This window comes from Aspergillus fijiensis (genome assembly GCF_003184825.1).
Source record: "Aspergillus fijiensis CBS 313.89 unplaced genomic scaffold BO72scaffold_17, whole genome shotgun sequence".
NCBI classification, from domain to species: domain Eukaryota; kingdom Fungi; phylum Ascomycota; class Eurotiomycetes; order Eurotiales; family Aspergillaceae; genus Aspergillus; species Aspergillus fijiensis.
This window is the reverse complement of record NW_024468993.1, coordinates 443149-462248: the sequence shown is the minus strand read 5'-3', so window position 1 is coordinate 462248 and position 19100 is coordinate 443149. Positions and strand designations below refer to the sequence as shown.

Here is a 19100-nt window from a genome sequence, read left to right as displayed (position 1 = left end):
AGTCAACCCCAGAGCAAAAGAGATGTCCCTCTACTACGACGCGGTGGGCATCCTCACAGGCCCCGCCACCGGCGGCTCCTTCAAATCCCGCCTTTACAACGCCCGCTCCCTCAAGGCCTCGCCCGCGCAGATCTACGCCCTGATCATCGAAGCCTCCAAATGGGATCTCCTCCTCAAAGAGGTTATCGAGAAGGCGGGGATCTTGAAGTTGGAACCTAAGGTAGGACCCCTTCTCTTGCTATGAATTATTTTGCAAATTTGCCGCGCGTGCTTTTCTGTCCTCAGTGTCTGCGACTGTTTACAAGATGAGTATAACTGACGCCACCACTGCAAAAGTTAACCCCCCTCCTCGCCCTCCTTCTCGTCCACGACCACCTCCTCGCCAAATCCGGCATCGCCGCCAAAGCCACCCACCCGCTCCGCCAGGCGATCGAGCGCCACAAGGCCCGCCTGCGCGGGGAGTTCACCAAGGCGCGCGTGCGCCGCGGATGCGCCACCCTCGACGCCCTGCGCGACGCCATCCGCTGCGAGAAGGTCGTCGCTGCCGGCGGGGATCCTGCGGTCGCTGCGACAGCAGTCTACCCGCGCTGGGTGCGGGTCAACAACATGCGGACGACGCTGGCCGAGCAACTCGCCACCACGTTCAAGGGGTATGAGGTTGTGGGGTCGCTGGTGGAGCTTGGGGGCATCGTGTCCAAGAGAGCGGCGCTCACGGCCGGTAAAAAGATCTATCTGGATCGGCATGTACCCGATCTGGTGGCCGTGGCGCAGGGGCTGGATTTGACGGTCACCCCGGCTTATAAGCGCGGGGAGATCATTCTGCAGGATAAGGCGTCGTGTTTTCCGGCGTATTTGCTGGTCGGGGATGGGAGGTGGGAGGGCGGGGAGCTGTTGGATGGGTGTGCCGCCCCGGGGAATAAGACGACGCATATGGCTTCGTTGCTTTGCAAGCATCCCCTTGGGGAGGGGCAGAGGAAGAGGAAGAGGGTGTGGTCTATGGATCAGTCGCAGGTCCGTGCCAAGACGCTCCAGAAGATGGTGGCCACGGCGGGGGCGGATGCTTTGGTGACGGTGTTGCCGGGGCAGGATTTCCTGGCGCTGGATCCGGAAGAGGAGCGCTTCGAGGGCGTGACGGGCTTGCTGCTCGATCCGAGTTGTTCGGGGAGTGGAATTCTGGGGAGAGATGATGTGCCGACGCTGGTTTTGCCGGAGGTGGGTGGTAATGATGGTAGGAATGAGAGGCAGCATGGGAAGAAGAGGAAGCGGAGACAGGATGATGAGGAGGGCCGGGAGGAGAGGAAACTCCTGGATGCAGAGGAGGAGGAGGCCGCGCTGGCGGAGGACGAGGCCGCGCTGGCGGAGGACGAGAACGATCTGCCTGCCAATGGGCACATGGGCCCCGAGCGGCTGCAGAAGCTCTCTAATCTGCAGACGAGGATCGTGGAGCATGCCTTGCACTTTCCGGCGGCGACGAGGGTCTCGTATAGTACGTGCTCGGTGCATATGGTGGAGAACGAGGCGGTCGTGGCCAGGATCCTGGCGTCGGATGTGGCAAAGAGACGCGGGTGGAGGATCATGCGGAGGGATGAGCAGCCGGAGGGGATGCGGGAGTGGAAGCATCGTGGGGTACGGAGTGATAAGCCTGCTGCAGGTGGTGCTGCTCAAGTCGAGGTTGGCGATCTCGGTCTCTCGGATGAGGCGCTGGAGGGTTGTCTGCGCTGTTGGCCTGGTGATGACGAAGGCACCGGCGGCTTCTTCATTGCAGGGTTTGTGCGCGATGGAGACGATGAGGTCGTGGCTGAGGCTGAAAGCGCCAATGGCCATGTCGAGGACGATCAAGTGCAGCAAGACAGTGATGCACAAGATCCCGACGAGTCGGATTCAGATGATGAGGCTCAAGATGACGAAAACGAAGACAACAGCGAGGATGAATGGGCGGGCTTCTCTGATTAGATGTATATAGGAGCTCTAACTACCTCATCCAGATATGTACAGTGCAGATAATCATAGTACCTCATGCAATCGCCGAGGACCCTAAGAATGGTCGACTCCGATTGCGCACGGTCTCCTGGGTATATACATCCAACTGGACCGCCCTCAGAAGAAAGTCCAGACTACCCTGATTCACGCTGGGCCGCACGCAGATCCGCCATTGGCCGTTGCGCACGACCCAGACCCGGCTGTTGGAGGGCTCCTCCACTCGTCTCCGCTTGTTTGGGGTCTCCTGCGACGAATTGTCTGCGGCGCCTGGGGTCGAGTACCCTACAACATCCCGGTAACTCGTCTGCTCCCCATCTACCGTCAGACTCGTATCGGGGCCCGTCACGAACCAGATCTGCTCGTCCTTGATCGCGACGTCGCCCAAATCCGCGAGCTTCTTGCTCGCCACGATCTGCAGCAGACTCGTCACCCGGGATTTGGTGAGATTCAGGAAGGTAGGGTGTTTGGTGGTCAGGTCGAGGATGGTGCTCTCGTCGCCGATTTCGACGATCAGGTCGTATTTCTTCTCATCGAGGAACGGCCGCGAGTACCGCACCCAGCTGCTGTCGCAGGCATTGGCGCCCTGTTCGAGGTGGACCCCGGACCGGCGCACGTCCTCGAGCCGGATGATGATCTCGTCGCGCCCCAGGATCGGATTGAAGCTGATGTGGTGGGGGATGATCTTCTGCTCCAGGCCGCGCAGGTGGAAGTAGCGACAGTCCCGCAGGAGCTCCGCGCGGTGCTCCTCGTTTCGGATTCGCAGGGGGTAGCCCCGCAGGAGGTGGAGAAGCTGCGCGAAGACTTCCCCGGAACGGTTCGGTACGCTGGGGGGTGTGATGGCCGGGGGCCGGAGGAGGCCGTGGCGTTCGAGTCCTGGGAACACTTCGACGGGCGACGCGAAGAAGGCGGCGAACCCCAACGTGAAGAAATTCGGCGAGTCGCCTGGACCGGAGAAGATGTCGCGGGGAATCTGGAAGTTGCGATCGCCGATCTGGATGAAGATTTGTGACTCGAATAGCTGGGAGATTAAACGTGGTACTGCGACCGTTAGCATGTGGATATCTCCAAACCAGGGAGTGGGCCGACGCACAGCTATAGAATTGAGCATCGGCGAAGAACTTGACAAATTGGGACCCGTCTGTGGGCTGAATGTGGTATCCTATCCTCCGCAACCAGTCAATATCTGCGCAGTCGCAATCACGTTAAGTATCGGTCCTACCCTGCAAATGTTTGGCGATCTCTTTAAACGTGGTCGGGTCGCGATCGATGTACAGGGTGCGGATGTTGGGATTGTCGCCGTTTTGGCGGATTTGTTCTTCGAAGAACTGGGAGAAGTAGGATGGAGCTTCGGACGTTTAGAGAGGATTTCGTGAGTTGGGGACTATCTGGCAGACTGACCATCAGACGCAATGGATGCCCCAGACAGACGAAATAGCTCCGTCCCGATCTGTATGGAGAAGACCCTCTCGGGCGGGAGGTTGGATTTGGGGCTGCGCCGCATCGACGGGCTGATCATTGCCCGCCCAGAGTCGCTCGACATTGTAGCCTTTTGTTGTTGTATGGGTTGAGCTTGCAGAAGAGTTGTAGAATGCCGGGGATTCTGGGAGGGATGGATCTTTGGACGCGATAAGGGACGTGGTCATCGGCGGGGATGGATAGGTGGGCACGAATTGCAATTGTCGGGTCGGGGCAATTGCGCAGATCGGTCGCACGGTGCAGAAGAGGCGCAAGAAAGGTCAAGAGTTTGAAGGAAATATGCGTTGAATCGCAGGATCACATCATGGCTAGTGAAACATTGGCAGGTGAGAGGCTAATCGCATGGCATGGCATGGCATGGCATTTTGGGTGAGATTGTGAGATTGCGATCGCAGACAAACGGTGCAAACCACGGTAATTGGGGGTGGGGCGGACGATTCCCCATTGAGCTTAGTTTAAATCAACCTCGGTTCTTGTCCGGGGAAGAATTGAATTCTTCGATTGGTATGTACTTCCATCATTGATGTGGATCTATGTGAAAAGTCGGCAAGAATAACTACCTAATAGAAGATGGCAACGCTCGCACAACTGCCAGTCCATCTGCACCTACTAGTTACCCTTCAGCAATGGAAAGTCTCCCTATGGTTAGGGATTTAGAACTCTGGGTTCTTTGGCCCCTGAAGTGACTGAGACTCGAGTCAGATCGATCAAGCGAATCCATCAAGGATAGATGGAGTACAGCGGGCGAAGTAGAGCACTACCTAGGCAATCTATGTGTGTATACGGTGGATACGGTATGTACGTAGGCCAGTCACGGGCTCGGGAACTCTAACTTAGCGGTTCATGCGGAGGATGAACCACTCAACCACTCATCCATCATGGTTCAGATTCTCTCAGATATCTCGACCTGATAAGCTCACTCTCACCCATGGCACACATACGAACCCGGACTTCAGTTCGCATTGCAAAACCCCGGAATCCCCGTCCAGACCCAGCCGAGGTCCCGCGGCTTCGCGCGGGGGTGGATGGATCTGTCTGCCTTAAACCTCGCCCGTCCATAGCGCAACGCTCTGATGGACCTTCTTCTCGGCATTCAGCTCAATTCACGTGGTGTCATTGCATTAACTCGGCTTTATCAGTTTCCCCGCATTCAAGAGCACCAGAGTTTCATTCTCACATCGTTAGTATGGGTCCGCATGTCGATCGTATACAGCCGACCCACTCGCTCCCTCCTTCAAGTTCCCACTTCCCACCCACCACTCGCTCGAAATTGTCGGCCCATTTTCTAGCTCTGGCCCTTAGACTTAATTATGGAGCCTTGGGATTGCTCTAGGAAGAGCTCTTATTGCTCGGTAGTACCTGAGCCCGAACCTCGACCTCGGACGCCGTGGACACATTCCACTCTCCTTCCTTGAAAGACCCCCCTCTTCCTTCCGCCTCGTTCCTACTCCTTTGGTGCCACTTGCCGTTTCCAAAGTAGCAAGCGAAGGAAGCCACGCTGAGGGCCCAGAAGCCTTAAACACCAGTCTCAAGTTCTTGTCTTCAACGATCCTGACTTCTGTCACCACCATACACCTTGCGTGTTCTTCTATCGCCATCTGACTATCTCTATAACTCATCGTTATTCCTCTACCATTCTCCTAATCAAACACATGACGACCGCACAACCATCACCATGGCTGCTGAGAACACAGAGCAACGTGTCCCACTGGATGTTGCCCTTCCTGCTGTACCCACTCGAGCGGTTTTCACCTCGACACAATGGAGGACCCTTCTGGCTCTAGCTGACACCGTGATTCCGTCCATCCGCTCCCCTGTCGCCTACAAGTCCAAGGCGACCAAGATTGTTACATCCCAGGAGATGGAGCGAGCTCGTACAACCCTAACCTCCAAGATCCCTGGTCCTGATGCGGCTACGATTGCCGGTCAGTATCTCCGGGAGTCTGCCTCCTCTAATAACACGTTTCGGGAGGGACTGCAGCGTCTATTCTCGGTCTATGTCCACGACGAGGGATTGAACGGCATTAAGTTTATTCTGAATGCCCTGAAGTATGTATCATCGGCGTCCGAAAGGCTCGTGAGCTAACACGTTCTACAGTACACGGCCTGGCTCCCTCCTTCTGACAGGATCAGTGGTCCTGATTCGAGACCAGCCTGTGGACGTGCGCGAAGCCATCTTTCGCAGCTGGGAGACCGCCCGAATTAAACCACTTCGAGCTATCTACCGGGCTCTATCCACCATCTTCAAGAAGACTTGGATTACATTTAGCCCAACGCTCAACCTAGCCATCGGTTTTCCTCGGGTTCCAGTCCATGGGAAACCTGCGGATGGCTTCAAGTATGAGTTCTTGCAGTTCCCTCCGAGTGAGGATCTTGAAATCATCGAAACAGACGTTGTCATTGTCGGGAGTGGCTGTGGTGGGAGTGTTGCGGCGAAGAATCTCACCGAGGCGGGATACAAGGTGATTGTTGTGGATAAGTCGTATTACTACTCGTCTGACCACTTTCCAATGGCCGCAAACGAGGGTTTTATCAGCATGTTTGAGGGAGGAGGCGGCATCGTCACTGACGACGGATGTACGGCTATTCTGGCAGGGTCCACCTGGGGTGGCGGTGGCACAGTCAACTGGTCCGCTGCGTTGCAGACACAAGGATACGTGCGTGAGGAGTGGGCGAACAATGGACTTCCATTCTTCACTAGCCAAGAGTATCAAAAGTGCTTGGATCGTGTCTGCGACCGGATGGGTGTGGGGAGTGATCATACCGAGCACAACAAAGCCAATCGCCTCATCCTCGAGGGAGCTCGCCGATTGGGCTATTCCGCTAAGTCGGTGCCCCAGAACACAGGTCATGGCCCGCATTACTGCGGCTACTGTACTCTGGGCTGCCACACATGTGGGAAGAAAGGTCCCACGGAGACATTCCTCGCCGACGCCTCTCGGGGAGGGGCTACGTTCATCGAAGGACTCCGCGCGGACAAGATTTTGTTCGAAGAAAAGCCATATGGAACGGTGGCTTCGGGCGTGGAGGGGACTTGGACCTCAAGAGATTCGTACCTGGGGGCGTCGGGTATTGGTGCGGTAAAGCGAAAAGTGGTCATCAATGCAAAACGCGTGGTAGTGTCCTGTGGGTCCTTGCAAAGCCCTCTGCTTCTCAAGCGGAGTGGGCTGAAGAACTCACAAATCGGTCGCAATCTTCACCTTCATCCCGGTATGCTATTATTCATTGAGGGTTTCTCGGAAGGCTAGCTAACTTGTACTTCCAGTGATTGTTGCGGGTGCCGTCCTCAATGAAGAGGTTCGACCTTGGGAAGGATCTGCACTGACTACTGTCGTCAACGAATTCGAGAATCTCGATCGAAAAGGCTACGGCGTCAAGATTGAAGCCCTGTCCATGCTGCCTTCCGCCTACCTTCCCCTCTTCCCTTGGCGTGGCGGACTCGACTATAAGATGTGGGTGCTTAATTTGCCCCGCACGGTTGGGTTCATCACACTCACTCGGGACCGAGACGGTGGACGAGTGTACCCGGATCCGGTTGATGGGAGATGTCGCATTGACTATACGGTGTCTGCCTACGACCGTAAGCATATGCTTGAGGCACTTGCTGGCACTGCCAAGATTGCTTTCGTTGCTGGCGCCAAGGAATTCCATACGACCTGGCGAGAGTTGACTCCATACATCCGACCTGAGATGACACCTTCTGAAGCTGCGGAAGGCACCAACAACGCGTCCTTCCAAGCGTGGCTTGCTGATATGCGCGCTCATAAGGTCCCATTTGAGCCCGAGCGGACACAGTTTGCCAGCGCCCACCAGATGGGAACTTGTCGGATGGGTGTTAGTCCCAAGACCAGTGTGGTTGACCCGGACTGTCAAGTGTGGGGGACTCAGGGCTTGTATGTGGTGGATGCATCAGTGTTCCCTAGTGCCAGCGGTGTCAATCCCATGATCACTAATATGGCGATCGCTGACTGGGCTAGTCGGAACATTGCCAAATCCCTGGGAGACAGTCGTGAGACGCACCCGATGGCCCGGCTGTAGCTGAAGTGACCTCTGTTATATGGGACTGGCTTGCGGATCAGCGTGTGTGTTCTTGGGGCTGGACCCTGCTTTATTCTTATGTTTCAAGTTTTTATAACCGTTGCATAAAAGGTAAAGCTCAGTGTTGACTTTGCAAACCTATTCTCAAGTGACAAGCCGCGTGGTGGTGTCCTAGAGTTTCATGTACATGTTATGAATGAGAAGTTCTTTCTCTCCGGACAGTCCAACGCTTGCTAGCGAAAGGTATATCTCGTAATCTACTGGTAGTACTTAGGATGCTTAAGCGTGCAGGAGGAGACGGGAAGTCGGACAGAACCGGATACATTGCAGTTGAGGGCTCTTCTGAAAGTGATCCAAACAACGGGGAAGCGATAGTCTATCGATGGTCAGTGTGAAGGCTATGACAAGGCAACGCTCACCTCATCTCTTCACTTCACTCTCTCATGCTCACCTCCACATCTCCACCTTTTTCTGTATTTACTGTTTTTCTTCCTTACCTCTACAAGTACAACCAACTATGCCCCACCAGCAAATGCCTGCGTCCTACCCAGGAGACACCTGCACGATGATCACATCGACAGATGAGTTTGTGTTTGCTGACTCTGCCTATGAGTCCGATTCAGGATCCCAGGGTTCGAACAAGCACACTCGCGGGGCTACGCGTGCTCGCTTCTGCCCAGACAAAACCACCTGGACTGGCTGTCTCTGGCGGCTGTTGACTTGTATCGTCTCTGTGCTGTTTTCTCTATTCTGGCTGCTCTTATGCAAGAACCAACTCGCTCCTCAGAGCTGGTAGGGTCTATTTTCTGGTTTCGAGGAACTCGCTAATGCGTCATGAAAGGAATAGCTCGCGCCCCCAGATCGTCCTCAACCGCGAGACATCCCGAAGAATCCTGACCCCTGTTTTTCTGTTGCTCGCAGCCTCGCAAGCGGGGCAGGGAGAATTTCTGACTGGCAGGGTTACTGTGTGTGAAGATTTTGGGGTTGATCTTGCTCGGATCCTGAACGAATACAACCAGAAGCCTATACCGCTCGACACGACGCATCACTTATGTGTGCAGATCGACGCCGTCTTACGGACGCTGGGCCGCAGCAAGAATAAGTGAGTTGCATCCATCTTCCATCTTCAGATTACAGTAACAACCCCCCTAACATCTTCGCGTCATGCAGAATCGCCTACACCCTCGCCACCGCCATCCTCGTCAAATCCACCTGCTCCCTCCTGCATCTCGACCAATGCTGGGACGTCGCCGGCCTCCTGAGCTCGATCGTGGCCATCCTCCTCGCCGCAGCCGCCGACTACTCCGCCATGGACGAGGCCACCGCTGCCGAACTAGTGGACATGCACCCCACAACATACAAGGACATCATGGCCCACGCGCTCCGGGACCGCGGTCTGGGGTATTCTTCTATCCTCCCGGTGGCGGTCCCCTGCACGGGCAACGGTGGTGGCAGCGGAGTCCTCAGCGCAGACGACAAGCTTGAGGATTTCGTGATCCAGGATTTCGTCGCGTCCGGCACCACCGCCGCGGTGCAGGATATCCACGTCACCTGGTACCGCAACAGCCGGACGGTGGTGCGGCTCCTGCCGCTGGGCCAGCAGGATACGCGGACCACCTCCGGGGAGGCGCAGGCGTTTCGGTTCTTCGATGGCGTCGGCTATCTCGTGTCGTTTGGGACGGGGTATCTGGCGGAGCTTAGTATGGAGGAGGAGGATGAGATGGTCGGGGGGATTGTGCGGGCGTGGGAGGAGGGGATGTTTATGGATGAGAGGATGGTGCTGGGGGTGAGCTCGATTGAGAAGGGGGTGGAGTATGTGAGTTTGTATGTTGATGTTGATGTTGCTGCTGAGGATGAGGCGGTTGAGATCAAGGGGTCGTTGGATGGGTTTCTGTAGCTGTTTACTCTTGTAGGTAGGATAGGTGAAGTGTGCATTTAGCTGGGTATCTAACTCTGAATTGACTCGACATCCTCCCCACCAGTTGAATTTGATACCAAACTCAACCTCCCGATTCGTCATGAGAGACATGCGACTACAAACACCCCTCACACCCCAAATCCCTCCCCATGCGCATCCCGATACTCTGCTCCTCCTCCCATCCAACCGGCAAATGCTGCTGCGATCCCCGCCTTTGATCTGCTGGGGACGACGGAACCACCCGCCTCAACCCTCGACACCGCCCACAGAACACCATCCACACCCCTTGCACGCGCACCAGATCCCCATATCCGTACCGCGCTTCGCCGCGCGGTGCTTGTGCGTGTGCTTGTGCCGGACCTTCAGCTTGCCGTCCTCCACCATTCTCCCGGACCCCCAGGTCCCCATCTCGAGGACAGACCCCACACTCCAAACAGAACCGCTTCGCGCGCTCCCGCTCCGCCCCGAACCGGCCTCGGCCCCGCCGCACCATCCGGTCCGCGAAGTGCGTCGCCCGCCGTAGCCGCAGACAGTACCGGCAGGCGTAGAGATCGTGGGCGATGGCGAGGGGGTCGAGTTCTGCGGCGAGGAGCTCGGGGTGCGTGGGGTGGGGGAGGAGGGCGTGGAAGTAGTGGTTTGTTTGGGCGAGGTGGGTCCGCGAGAGGTCGGGGGGAGCCGGGAGGTGCGTGGCGATTTGGAGGTGGAGTTCCGGGGGGAGTTTGCTCATAGTCATGGGGTAGTTTGGGTTGGGTAGGCTGTGTTTTGTAGACTGTATATTGTAGACTGTGTGTTGTAGACTGTGTGTTGTAGACTGTGGAGGTGGAGGTGTAGGTGTAGTTGTAGTGGTTGCTTGGGAGAGGGTTGTTTGTTGGGGTATAGTGATGTGATGTCATTTGCGTAGGGTGAGGGGTTCTTGACACGTGCTTTGTTGTGCTCGTCTACGGGGTATGTTTACCGGGTTAAAAGCTTCAGGGGTTTGGGAAAAGTGAATTCAATTCATTAGGTACCTAAGTTGATAAGCTCATACTCAGTAACGTTACTAGTCCTGTCGCGCTGGATCCTGCTCGGGCGCATTCCGCAGATACTCATCGATCTCCGCCATCACCTCCGGCGTCAACCGCGGCAGCAGCTTCAGACTCTCCACATTGTCCACGATCTGCTCCGGCCGCGACGCCCCCGTGATCACCGACGAGACGTTCTCGTTCTTTAGGCACCACGCCAGCGCCAGCTGCGACAGCTTCACGCCCATCTTGTCCGCCAGCCCCTGCAGCCCCTGCACCGTCCGGATCGTGCCCGCCCACTCGTTCTCCCACTCGCTGCGCACGTAGTTGGCGTACTTGTCGTTGCTCTCGGCGAACCGCGACCCCGGCGGCGGCTGCGTCGTGGCCTCGTTGTACTTGCCGCTCAGCAGGCCCATCTTCAGCGGCGAGAACACGGTCAGCCCGATCCCGCAGCGCGCGTACAGCCGCTGGAACTGGCCCTCGACCTTCTGGCGCGTCAGCATGTTGTACTGCGGCTGCTCGACAACGGGCGCGATCAGCCCCAGCGCCCGCGCGATCCCGCACGCCTCGCTGATCTCGTCCGCCGACCACTCCGACGTGCCCCAGTAGAACGCCCACCCCTTCTCGATCACGTGGTTGAACGCCCGCACCGTCTCCTCCATCGGCGTCAGCCGGTCCGGCCGGTGCGCGTAGATGATGTCCACGTACTCCAGCTGCAGCCGCTCCAGGGACGCCCGCGTCCCCTCCACGATGTGTTTCCGGGAGAGGCCATGGTTGTTGATCAGGATCTCGCCGTTGGCGAGGCCCCAGTTTAGCTGTCCACCGGCCACTAGACGTTAGCGGATGGTTCCTTTGTCGCTGATAGTAGTATGTAGTCGTGGCAAGGAACGGAGCGGACGCACCTTGGTGCTGATGACGAGATCGCTGCGCTTCCAGCCGAATTTCTTGATCGCTTGGCCCATGACGATCTCGGATTGACCGCCCGCGTAGCTGCGCTTGATTAGCTTGCGTCTTGTGATTTGCGGCCGGGAGGGAAAGGGCTACCTCTCCGCGGTGTCGAAGAAGTTGATCCCACAGTCGTAGGCTTGCTTCATGCATTGGAAGGTGATTTCTGTCAAGCCCCGTTGTTAGTCCCGCTGTCCAGCACTTGAGGTTCGACTCAAGAAGTAGTACCATTATCCACGTGGCCTCCGAAACTGCCAACAAGTCAAAACATCAGTAAGATTGTCCTGCTCCGACGGTCATGCAGCAACTCACGTCAACCATCCTCCCAACCCCAGCGCGGAGACATGCAGCCCGGAGTTGCCTACCCGGCGGTAGAGCATGTCTTTGTTCTTGTTCGGCCACGCCATGGTGTACAGTACACTACTTTGTTGATGCAGAAAGAGAGAGAATTGTCCAACTCAGTAGGCAAACCCCCGCGCGAAGAGGGGGGGGGGGCTGCGGTACCAATTTATCTGTACCTAGTTCGACTGCGATGGGCCATTGCGTGCGCTGGAATCCCTCAGGGTATCGGCCATTGGTCTGCCGATAGTTGCACAACTGCAGCGGTGGAGCCTGTGAGTCCAATCACACTGACATATGCAGAGGGCAGCATGAGGCGCAAGAGGCGTCGGAGGTTTGCTCGGAGGGTCTCGTTGTTTAGTTTGGGGGAAGAGAGTTCTAGACCCACCCGGGTTTAGTGGGGGTGCATGGCCCAGAAGGGATTAGTTGGGTTATGTCTGTCTTTGCCGTGCGTGATACATAAGGTCTTTGTGGAAGCTTTAGGCTGGCTTCTTGGATTTACGTTGCTTGCTACGGTCATACGCCGTTGATTCCTCTTTCTCGGTAGAAAGGAAAGCGTGCGCGTTTCATGAATATCTGATTTCGAGGGGTCACGCAGAGACCCATGCTGACAAATACTATACTCTAGTAACCTACCCTCGCTTACTCGGACATGCATGAGGGCCTGAGAAAATGCAGTATGGTCGAAGTGGACAATCCTGGAGCCATAACAGACGGAATAAATGCTTCTTGCCCTTGTCAACTGCATCACTGACACGGAGATGCCATGAGGAAGATAATGACACCAATGTCTTCGCAAATTGGCATGCATCGGTCATGGAAACGGTTCTCTGCTGTGTCAGAGGTGTCGCCAGGATAGACCGGCAGCATATCTCCGCATGTCTCTCAATCTCTGGCTACATCATTCTCTTGGCGGGAATTGTATACAGTGCCACTGGTTCGCCTGGATTTTTTGAGATTTCTGACACTTCTTCAGTCTGGGCCAGATCGTCAGAAACCGCCTTACTTGACTGTCCTTCAAGCTGGAAGGAGGGGCAAACACATTTCTCCAGGATGGAAAAAAGCAAAGATGGAAAAACTGAGTCATAGAAAATCAGGGACTCGAAAGGTATAAGCACCAAGCAAGCTGAAAGACGGTCAGGATATAATGATATAATTCCTTCTTCTTAGACTAAGAATACGATTATGTTAGTGGCATGTAAACAGCTGTGGTTTCGGTTCGTTTACATACCTGTTCTTGGTTCTAGTTACGTTGCTTATCATATTGGGCACTTGTGATCCAGGTCTGAGTTGAATCCTAGACCGTGGAGACATTTCTGTAAGCAGTACTCGCGGTTTGGTCACCTGCTCTGACTAGGAGGGTCGGTCTTATGAAACCGTCGATTGTCACGTACACTGCCGCATTCTCTGGTCGATACTTGACAAAGAGGAAATAGGAGACGTGCCAAACAGCCGGTGGATTTAGCTGTTCTCGCCCAGGTCTGCGCGTTGCCTCTCATGCTGCAGCAAGCGCCTTTAAAAAGCTCCATGCTTAGTGAGAAGGGGACAAGCGAGAGATGAGAGATGGGGAAAGACTTCGAAATTCCATGACGACAGATACATTCAAATCATGACGCTTGACTGTTGTGTTATCTGAGGCCAATGTTGCGGAGTAAGTGGGATTACCTGGGGTAGTCTTGGGGGGATAGGGTTTGCAAGGTTTGCATCTCGATCACGAGCTGTGCACACTGCTGGCACAGTGTCTACATCTTCAAATTTGCTCATTACTCATACCTCCGGTACTGGTTTCCGAATAGCATCGCATCGATGCTTACATCGACGCTGTGTTAACATCTCACCTGTTCCTCGAAGTGCACCTAGTGGGTCCATGCAATGGCGTGCCCCATGGAGTCGAAGGCGCAATCGTCTGCCTGCCCCTTATCGATTGCCGGCCGTTGGATCCATCCATCACTTTTGTCAACAATCACCTTGCGATCGATGAAACCGTGGACGGTGGACACAATCCCATTGCCACGGTCATCGGCTACCAAGCAGAAGGGCTACGCCGATCGGGATTTACCGCGATCGCACAAGGCCTCGCCTCGCTTCGAGCTGCATCTGCCAAGCAACCTCTCATGGCTTGCCCCGCAAAAACGTCGACATGATCTCTCGGCCGTCAACATTGTGACAATTCCTCGTCCGTGCCACCTGCTACGACCCCAAGATTTCTGGCTGGGTCATGCATTCGACTCGAATCGTGCCTGATGCATGCGACTGCAACCGCAACTGCCACGGCACCCACAAGCAAAATGTCTTCTAGAGCCGGAATCACCAAGAAGGCCTGTGATGGATGCAAGATCCGAAAGATCAAATGCGGCGGGGGGCAGCCATGTCAGTCCTGCTTCAATGCGCGCATCAAGTGCACCTATATCCGTGTGCAGCAGCCTCGCGGTCCTCAGAAACTGCGCGCGACCACCAAATTCCTCATCGATCAAGCGCAAAGAGGCTTGGAATTGCAGAATGCACTACCCTCGGCTCCAGTGAGAGGGGAAGTGCTCGAAGCCGACCACGCGCTTCGCAACCCCGCAATGTGCGAAACCCAACACAGCTCGAGGTATGCTTGCCTTTTGCATCCAAGCGCATCGCATTTATTTCGCTGCTTTGCGTTTCGCAGTACTACCGACGTACGACAAAGTCTAATACTTTAATCATGTGAGCATCTAGATCTCGAATTCCGATCAATGTCCTCGCATCCCCGCTGTACATCTATCATGTTCGCATGTATCCGGTCTGGCCTATTGTCGATGTCGAAAAGCTCCTGGCGACCTTGCAGCAGGATGTAGAGGAGAAGGAGCATGAAACGTACGCCCTTGCAACTGCAGTAGCTGCCGCCACCATCGCCCAGTTACGGCTTGGACAAAATTCAGAGCCGGAAAAATCTCTGAGTGCGGAGAACCTTGCGCTCGAGAGCATGCGAGCACGACGGCTGTACGACTATCGCTCGAGGCTCAATCTAAACAATGTGCGCACCGCTTTTTTTCTGCATGTCTACTACGAGAACCAACAGTCGGGGGCGACTGAGTCGTTACTCTATCTGCGAGAAGCTATCACCTTGGCACAAATGATGTCCCTCCACCGAGAAGCTTCGTATATGGGACTTCCAGCGGAGGAGCAACAGCTGCGTCGGCGCGTGCTATGGTTGCTATTCGTCACAGAACGGTGAGATTTCCCAGCATCCCCAAACGAACTGTGTCTGATTTCTATGCAGGGGAGTCTGCATCCTCCACAAGTTACCCGTTATTCTGAAAACGAACGTCTCCACTCCAGCACTCGACACGAGCGATGAACCACAAGTTCTCCCCGCTTTCCTCAAATTGCTCAACCTTTTTCGCTTGTTTGAGCAGTCCCGGATGTTCGATCTCATTGAAGACGACAACGTCGGAAGAGACACGATTTCGGATGAGGTGCAGGGCGTGGATGCAAGATTTTTACGGCTGCTGCAGGAGAATCTTCAGGACGGATCAGCATTATTAGACCACATATCGGATGTACAAAAGGCCGACCTGTGCGTGACGCGACACTGGATGCGGATGATACTCTGGAAGTTCTCTTTCAAGCAGGGTTTGCAGGGTTCACCTTCGTCCCAATGGCCGAACTCTCCTTCGTTCCCCGTGTTAGTAGCGAAGGAGCTCCTGAACATAGTCTCCCAGCTTCCACGAACGGCGATTGAAGCCCACGGCCTCGGTATGGTATGTGCAGTACATCCACCGACATCTAGAGCAGGGTCACTAAAACATCCGCAGGAACTCAAGCTCTATGAGATCGCCAGCTCACTAGCTGACGCCGTAATCAATCTGGCCATGCTGCCGCGAGCCCCAGTCTGGGATGGCGAAAGCCGCCCCAGCAGCATCCTGGCTCGACTCCACTCGATTCTCTCCACCTTCCGCGGCGGCGGCAATAAAGAACTAGCGGAGCTACTGTATAAGAAAATGGCGGATGCGCAGTCTAGCAGTGGACCTGCATTACCGCCGCCGATACGCGACGTCCACACGCCAGTCAGACGTAAAGCCACCCCCCGCGCAGACACCAACGGTGGGGACAGCCCAGCCGCCGAACTGCCTGCATCGACCCTAGAAGGCGTCCTCACGAGTACTGCCGATCCCACGGCTCCAAACACCGTGGCTGATTGGACCGCCGCGGACGACCTCTACCAAGCTACTACCACTACTGCGTTTCAGACCCCTGACCACAACCGTGCTCCTCACGGCGTGATGCCGGAGGAGCCAAGCGACATTAGTGCCCAGCACGCTCTCCACTCCTTAGGAGACCTGGCGCCCTCTAACTTGTTTGGGCCGTCCTTCTCCGCGGGACTGGGCTATGCAGCTGCCGCGGCCGCGGCCGCGTACGCCTACGACCCATACCTAGTCGGCATCCCCAACGCCCAATCTCCGCTGCTATTGGAGGAGGGCAGAGAGCCACGACTGGGCGGGGGTCCCTCGTGGTCCCCGTCTCTGCCGTCGGAGTCGGTGGAGATGTGGGTAGGCGATTTCATGGCTCAAACCGGCGGCGGGGCGATTCAGTCTGTGCCGTCGGAGCATTACTTCTGCATGACCGAGGACTACTTGCCGGAGCCACCACCCTTGTCGAGTCCAAGCTTTCCAGCTTGAGTTTTGCCATATGTATATTCCTCGAACCCGTATAACAACGAATGACACGTATATCATGAGTTAATAGAAGATGAAACAAAAACTCCCAATTCGCTTTCTCATTAGTCAGTAACAACAACCAGGGAAATCAGAAAGAAACCTTTGGAACTTATACAATCAGATCAAACCATCCCCCCTCAGCAGATTAATAATCCCAAGCAAGAAGCAGTCTTCCCGACACAAAGCAAACAAGCTTCCAAACACAGGATCTATACCCAGCTGCGCTGTGGCTAGTATTTGAACCGGAAATCAAGCCGCTTGTTCCCTTCGCGCTCGCGCGCCGCCGTGTCCGCCTGGTAGAGCACGCGCTCCTCGGCCGACATGAGGGCCCACTTGCGCTCCTTCTGCCGGTTGAGGTGGCGGAGGTACTCGCGCTGGGCCACGAAGACGGCCATGGAGAAGACGCAGAGGGCGACCAGGACCTTGTCGCCGGTGTAGTAGTAGGGGGAGTCGTTGGAGCGGTAGATTTCTATGCCAGCCACAGTCATTAGCAAGAGTTCCGTACCCAGTATCGCACTCGTTTCAGGAAGGAGGTTTTTTTTTTCTGCGCCTCTTTTTCTTTTACTGAAAGGAACAACTCACGCGACGAAACAATCGACCCGACCTGCACGATAACATTGTACGTGGCGGCGGTGATGGCGCGCTTCTTCACGTCGAAGGTATTCTCGGAGATCCAGGCGGAGACGATCGGGTGGAAGTAGGGGTACCCCGAGATCAGCGTGGTGATGGTGAAGCGGGCCCAGTTGTAGCCGCCCGCCGGCAGGCACAGCAGGGCGATCAGCAGCGGCAGGGACCAGAATTCCCCGAACAGGCTGTGCCAGGTCCGGTCGCCGAAGTACTCGCTGCTCTTGCACAGGGTCAGCATCAGGATGATCTGCAGCGCCGCGGAGGGGATCGAGAGCATGTTGGACTCGAAGGTGGTGAAGCCCAGGCGCTTCAGGGTCAGGGAGAGGTAGCTGGAGACCGGGCTTTGGGGGATGTAGGCCGCTAGGCCGATCAGATATAGACCCCACATGGAGGGGTCTTTCCAGGCGGAGATGATGTCGTGCAGGGTCGCGGATTCGTTGATGTGCGTTAGGCCTTTGGAGGGGTCGTCGCGGAGGAGGCGCTTGGGGTGGTTTAGTGGGGTTTTTTTTCTTGGGGGAGGGGTGGGACGTACGTTGATCATGATTACTTCTTCACGTTCGGTGTACCAGTTTCTCGGGCAGAGGAGGCTGCTCGTGTTGGTGGGCGAGCTGGGGAGGTAGAAGAGGCTCTGTTTGTGGGGTTAGTTGTTCGGTTTCTGTTTGTGGGCGTTGTGGGTTTGGGAAAGAAAAGGAAAGGAATGCGTACGAGGAATCCGATGGCAAAGGTGATGAGGCCGTCGATCAGGAAAAGCCAGAACCAGCCCGGTTTGCCCTGCACGCCACGCATCTCGAGAATACCCGCCGCCAGCAGCGACGAAATGATACGGGCAACCTAGTTCCGCGGTTAGTTGAGTTGCATTCGAATGTGAGTTACGGTTCGGTTCGTACGTTGAGCGTGGACCAGAAGAATCCCAGGCGCACGGAGAGCTCCTTCGTCTTGTAGAAATAGGTCGCGAACAAGATGGTGCCGGGGATGAAACCACCTTCAAAAGCCCCGATGAGTGCGCGCGTCACGTAGAAGGCAGCCCGGTTGGTCATCCATGCTTGCGCCCAGGATACAGTACTCCAGCAAATCATCATCACGGGGAGAACCCGCTTGAACCCGTATCTCTTGATGAGCAGCTGGACGGGAAACTCTGCGGACAAGAAGCACACCAATTGGATAGTGGTTCCCTGCAGAAATTAGAAAGGTGTGTCTGTATGCTGGGGCGTGTAGGCTCTCACATTGTTGTAGTCGTTACTCGACATGTTCAGATCGACCAGTAGGTTGTCCGTCAGCGCATTTGATAAGTTGCCACGGTCGAGTTGGAGACCAAAGAACTATTCATGTCAGCATCCACCCGCCATCTGATGGATATTGCAGCAAACGTACCATGACACAGAGAGCCGTGAGTAGATACAGATCGGTCTTCCAGATCACTCGTCTCTCCTCTTGTTCGGTCCAGGTAGCGGTGGGATCGAATCGGTGAAAGCCTTCATACGACTCATGGGGAGGCACGACGCCAGCGAGGTGTTCCTGTCCGACCTCGATCGACACCTTCGAGGACTGAGTGTCTTCGACATCGTGGGCTTTGATGGAGGAGCCCTTGAACCCCGTTTCGATGTCCGTCATGATGATGTCTCTCTGACAGGCCACGCCTTGCTGCTAAGAACGCAGAATCTCAAGGGACTCGAGATAATGGGCGGGGACAAAATACCTCTAGGGCTGGATGGTCTTCCATGACCAAGGACTTATATACCATCGAAGTTCGTGGCGTTGGATAAAGGATAATTAATTCTCTGATGTCGTTATTCGCAATGGCCATCGACAACGGGCCTTTGCTTGAGCCAACCACAGACATGGCGTTATTGTTACAGCCGTGTGTATGCATGCCCTGAATCCAGAATCGGACTAAGAGAATTGCACAAAACGGATCGCCGAGCACATCATCGCCGCCAGGGAGCCCCAGGCGGTGCGCTAGCCACTTTTCTCGCGGAAAACCAAAGCTTTTCGCCAATAGCCTCTTTCTCCGTCAGATTCCGAGGGCAAGAAGAATAGAGCTGGGCTGAAGAAATTGAAATAAATAAATGAATGAATGTTAAAACGGTGTAC

General features: G+C 55.5%; 9 protein-coding genes across 9 annotated transcripts; 5 read left to right on the top strand and 4 right to left on the bottom strand.

Annotated features, from left to right (window-relative positions):
* The first annotated feature begins 1 nt into the window (after position 1).
* On the top strand, positions 2-2057 carry BO72DRAFT_526877 (rRNA (cytosine-C5-)-methyltransferase RCM1). The gene is made up of 2 exons (XM_040950064.1): positions 2-220; positions 337-2057. Exons 1-2 carry the CDS (start codon positions 23-25, stop codon positions 1951-1953), a joined length of 1815 nt encoding a protein of 604 aa, XP_040802504.1. The 5' UTR covers positions 2-22; the 3' UTR covers positions 1954-2057.
* BO72DRAFT_447157 (uncharacterized protein) lies at positions 1938-3629 on the bottom strand. The gene is made up of 4 exons (XM_040944462.1): positions 3379-3629; positions 3200-3325; positions 3071-3139; positions 1938-3018 (listed from the first exon to the last, which is right to left on the bottom strand). Exons 1-4 carry the CDS (start codon positions 3518-3520, stop codon positions 2015-2017), a joined length of 1341 nt encoding a protein of 446 aa, XP_040802503.1. The 5' UTR covers positions 3521-3629; the 3' UTR covers positions 1938-2014.
* Positions 3630-5131: 1502 nt separating this feature from the next.
* BO72DRAFT_375710 (long chain fatty alcohol oxidase) lies at positions 5132-7494 on the top strand (the record flags this gene model as incomplete). Its single annotated transcript, XM_040941188.1, has 3 exons — positions 5132-5505; positions 5555-6666; positions 6722-7494. The coding sequence occupies 3 exons, from the start codon at positions 5132-5134 to the stop codon at positions 7492-7494; spliced, it is 2259 nt and encodes a 752-aa protein (XP_040802502.1).
* Positions 7495-8011: 517 nt separating this feature from the next.
* BO72DRAFT_495226 (uncharacterized protein) lies at positions 8012-9391 on the top strand (the record flags this gene model as incomplete). Its single annotated transcript, XM_040948527.1, has 3 exons — positions 8012-8286; positions 8336-8596; positions 8665-9391. The coding sequence occupies 3 exons, from the start codon at positions 8012-8014 to the stop codon at positions 9389-9391; spliced, it is 1263 nt and encodes a 420-aa protein (XP_040802501.1).
* Positions 9392-9499: 108 nt separating this feature from the next.
* BO72DRAFT_526874 (F-box domain protein) lies at positions 9500-10254 on the bottom strand. Its single transcript, XM_040950063.1, has one exon. It carries the CDS (start codon positions 10143-10145, stop codon positions 9528-9530), a length of 618 nt encoding a protein of 205 aa, XP_040802500.1. The 5' UTR covers positions 10146-10254; the 3' UTR covers positions 9500-9527.
* Positions 10255-10390: 136 nt separating this feature from the next.
* On the bottom strand, positions 10391-11964 carry BO72DRAFT_447154 (putative voltage-gated K+ channel beta subunit (KCNAB)). Its single transcript, XM_040944461.1, has 5 exons — positions 11671-11964; positions 11587-11609; positions 11458-11524; positions 11316-11403; positions 10391-11228 (listed from the first exon to the last, which is right to left on the bottom strand). Exons 1-5 carry the CDS (start codon positions 11763-11765, stop codon positions 10452-10454), a joined length of 1050 nt encoding a protein of 349 aa, XP_040802499.1. The 5' UTR covers positions 11766-11964; the 3' UTR covers positions 10391-10451.
* Positions 11965-12234: 270 nt separating this feature from the next.
* Positions 12235-12943, top strand: BO72DRAFT_74929 (uncharacterized protein). Its single transcript, XM_040950682.1, has 3 exons — positions 12235-12254; positions 12326-12805; positions 12868-12943. Exon 2 carries the CDS (start codon positions 12370-12372, stop codon positions 12784-12786), a length of 417 nt encoding a protein of 138 aa, XP_040802498.1. The 5' UTR covers positions 12235-12254; positions 12326-12369; the 3' UTR covers positions 12787-12805; positions 12868-12943.
* Positions 12944-13468: 525 nt separating this feature from the next.
* On the top strand, positions 13469-16632 carry BO72DRAFT_485316 (Zn(II)2Cys6 transcription factor). The gene is made up of 4 exons (XM_040947884.1): positions 13469-14290; positions 14401-14895; positions 14945-15425; positions 15480-16632. The coding sequence occupies exons 1-4, from the start codon at positions 13941-13943 to the stop codon at positions 16341-16343; spliced, it is 2190 nt and encodes a 729-aa protein (XP_040802497.1). The 5' UTR covers positions 13469-13940; the 3' UTR covers positions 16344-16632.
* On the bottom strand, positions 16478-18918 carry BO72DRAFT_74861 (putative MFS transporter). Its single transcript, XM_040950681.1, has 7 exons — positions 18381-18918; positions 18233-18328; positions 17897-18181; positions 17715-17840; positions 17542-17637; positions 16965-17490; positions 16478-16851 (listed from the first exon to the last, which is right to left on the bottom strand). The coding sequence occupies exons 1-7, from the start codon at positions 18618-18620 to the stop codon at positions 16613-16615; spliced, it is 1608 nt and encodes a 535-aa protein (XP_040802496.1). The 5' UTR covers positions 18621-18918; the 3' UTR covers positions 16478-16612.
* Between the last annotated feature and the right edge of the window lie 182 nt (positions 18919-19100).

Bases quoted from the DNA above. Each gene is read 5' to 3' on its own strand.
- BO72DRAFT_485316 (XM_040947884.1), top strand. From the start codon at position 13,941: ATGCATGCGACTGCAACCGCAACTGCCACGGCACCCACAAGCAAAATG. The intron at 14,896-14,944 runs GTGAGATTTCCC...ATTTCTATGCAG, and splicing joins TTGCTATTCGTCACAGAACG to GGGAGTCTGCATCCTCCACA. The intron at 15,426-15,479 runs GTATGTGCAGTA...AAACATCCGCAG, and splicing joins AAGCCCACGGCCTCGGTATG to GAACTCAAGCTCTATGAGAT.
- BO72DRAFT_526874 (XM_040950063.1), bottom strand. From the start codon at position 10,145: ATGACTATGAGCAAACTCCCCCCGGAACTCCACCTCCAAATCGCCACG.
- BO72DRAFT_447154 (XM_040944461.1), bottom strand. From the start codon at position 11,765: ATGGCGTGGCCGAACAAGAACAAAGACATGCTCTACCGCCGGGTAGGC. The intron at 11,525-11,586 runs GTACTACTTCTT...GGGGCTTGACAG, and splicing joins CGGAGGCCACGTGGATAATG to AAATCACCTTCCAATGCATG. The intron at 11,404-11,457 runs GTAGCCCTTTCC...AATCAAGCGCAG, and splicing joins TTCTTCGACACCGCGGAGAG to CTACGCGGGCGGTCAATCCG.
- BO72DRAFT_74929 (XM_040950682.1), top strand. From the start codon at position 12,370: ATGCAGTATGGTCGAAGTGGACAATCCTGGAGCCATAACAGACGGAAT.
- BO72DRAFT_526877 (XM_040950064.1), top strand. From the start codon at position 23: ATGTCCCTCTACTACGACGCGGTGGGCATCCTCACAGGCCCCGCCACC. The intron at 221-336 runs GTAGGACCCCTT...CCACTGCAAAAG, and splicing joins TCTTGAAGTTGGAACCTAAG to TTAACCCCCCTCCTCGCCCT.
- BO72DRAFT_74861 (XM_040950681.1), bottom strand. From the start codon at position 18,620: ATGACGGACATCGAAACGGGGTTCAAGGGCTCCTCCATCAAAGCCCAC. The intron at 17,841-17,896 runs GTACGAACCGAA...CCGCGGAACTAG, and splicing joins TCTTCTGGTCCACGCTCAAC to GTTGCCCGTATCATTTCGTC. The intron at 17,491-17,541 runs GTACGTCCCACC...AACCACCCCAAG, and splicing joins AAGAAGTAATCATGATCAAC to CGCCTCCTCCGCGACGACCC.
- BO72DRAFT_447157 (XM_040944462.1), bottom strand. From the start codon at position 3,520: ATGTCGAGCGACTCTGGGCGGGCAATGATCAGCCCGTCGATGCGGCGC. The intron at 3,326-3,378 runs GTCAGTCTGCCA...AAACGTCCGAAG, and splicing joins GGCATCCATTGCGTCTGATG to CTCCATCCTACTTCTCCCAG. The intron at 3,019-3,070 runs GTGCGTCGGCCC...TAACGGTCGCAG, and splicing joins CGATGCTCAATTCTATAGCT to TACCACGTTTAATCTCCCAG.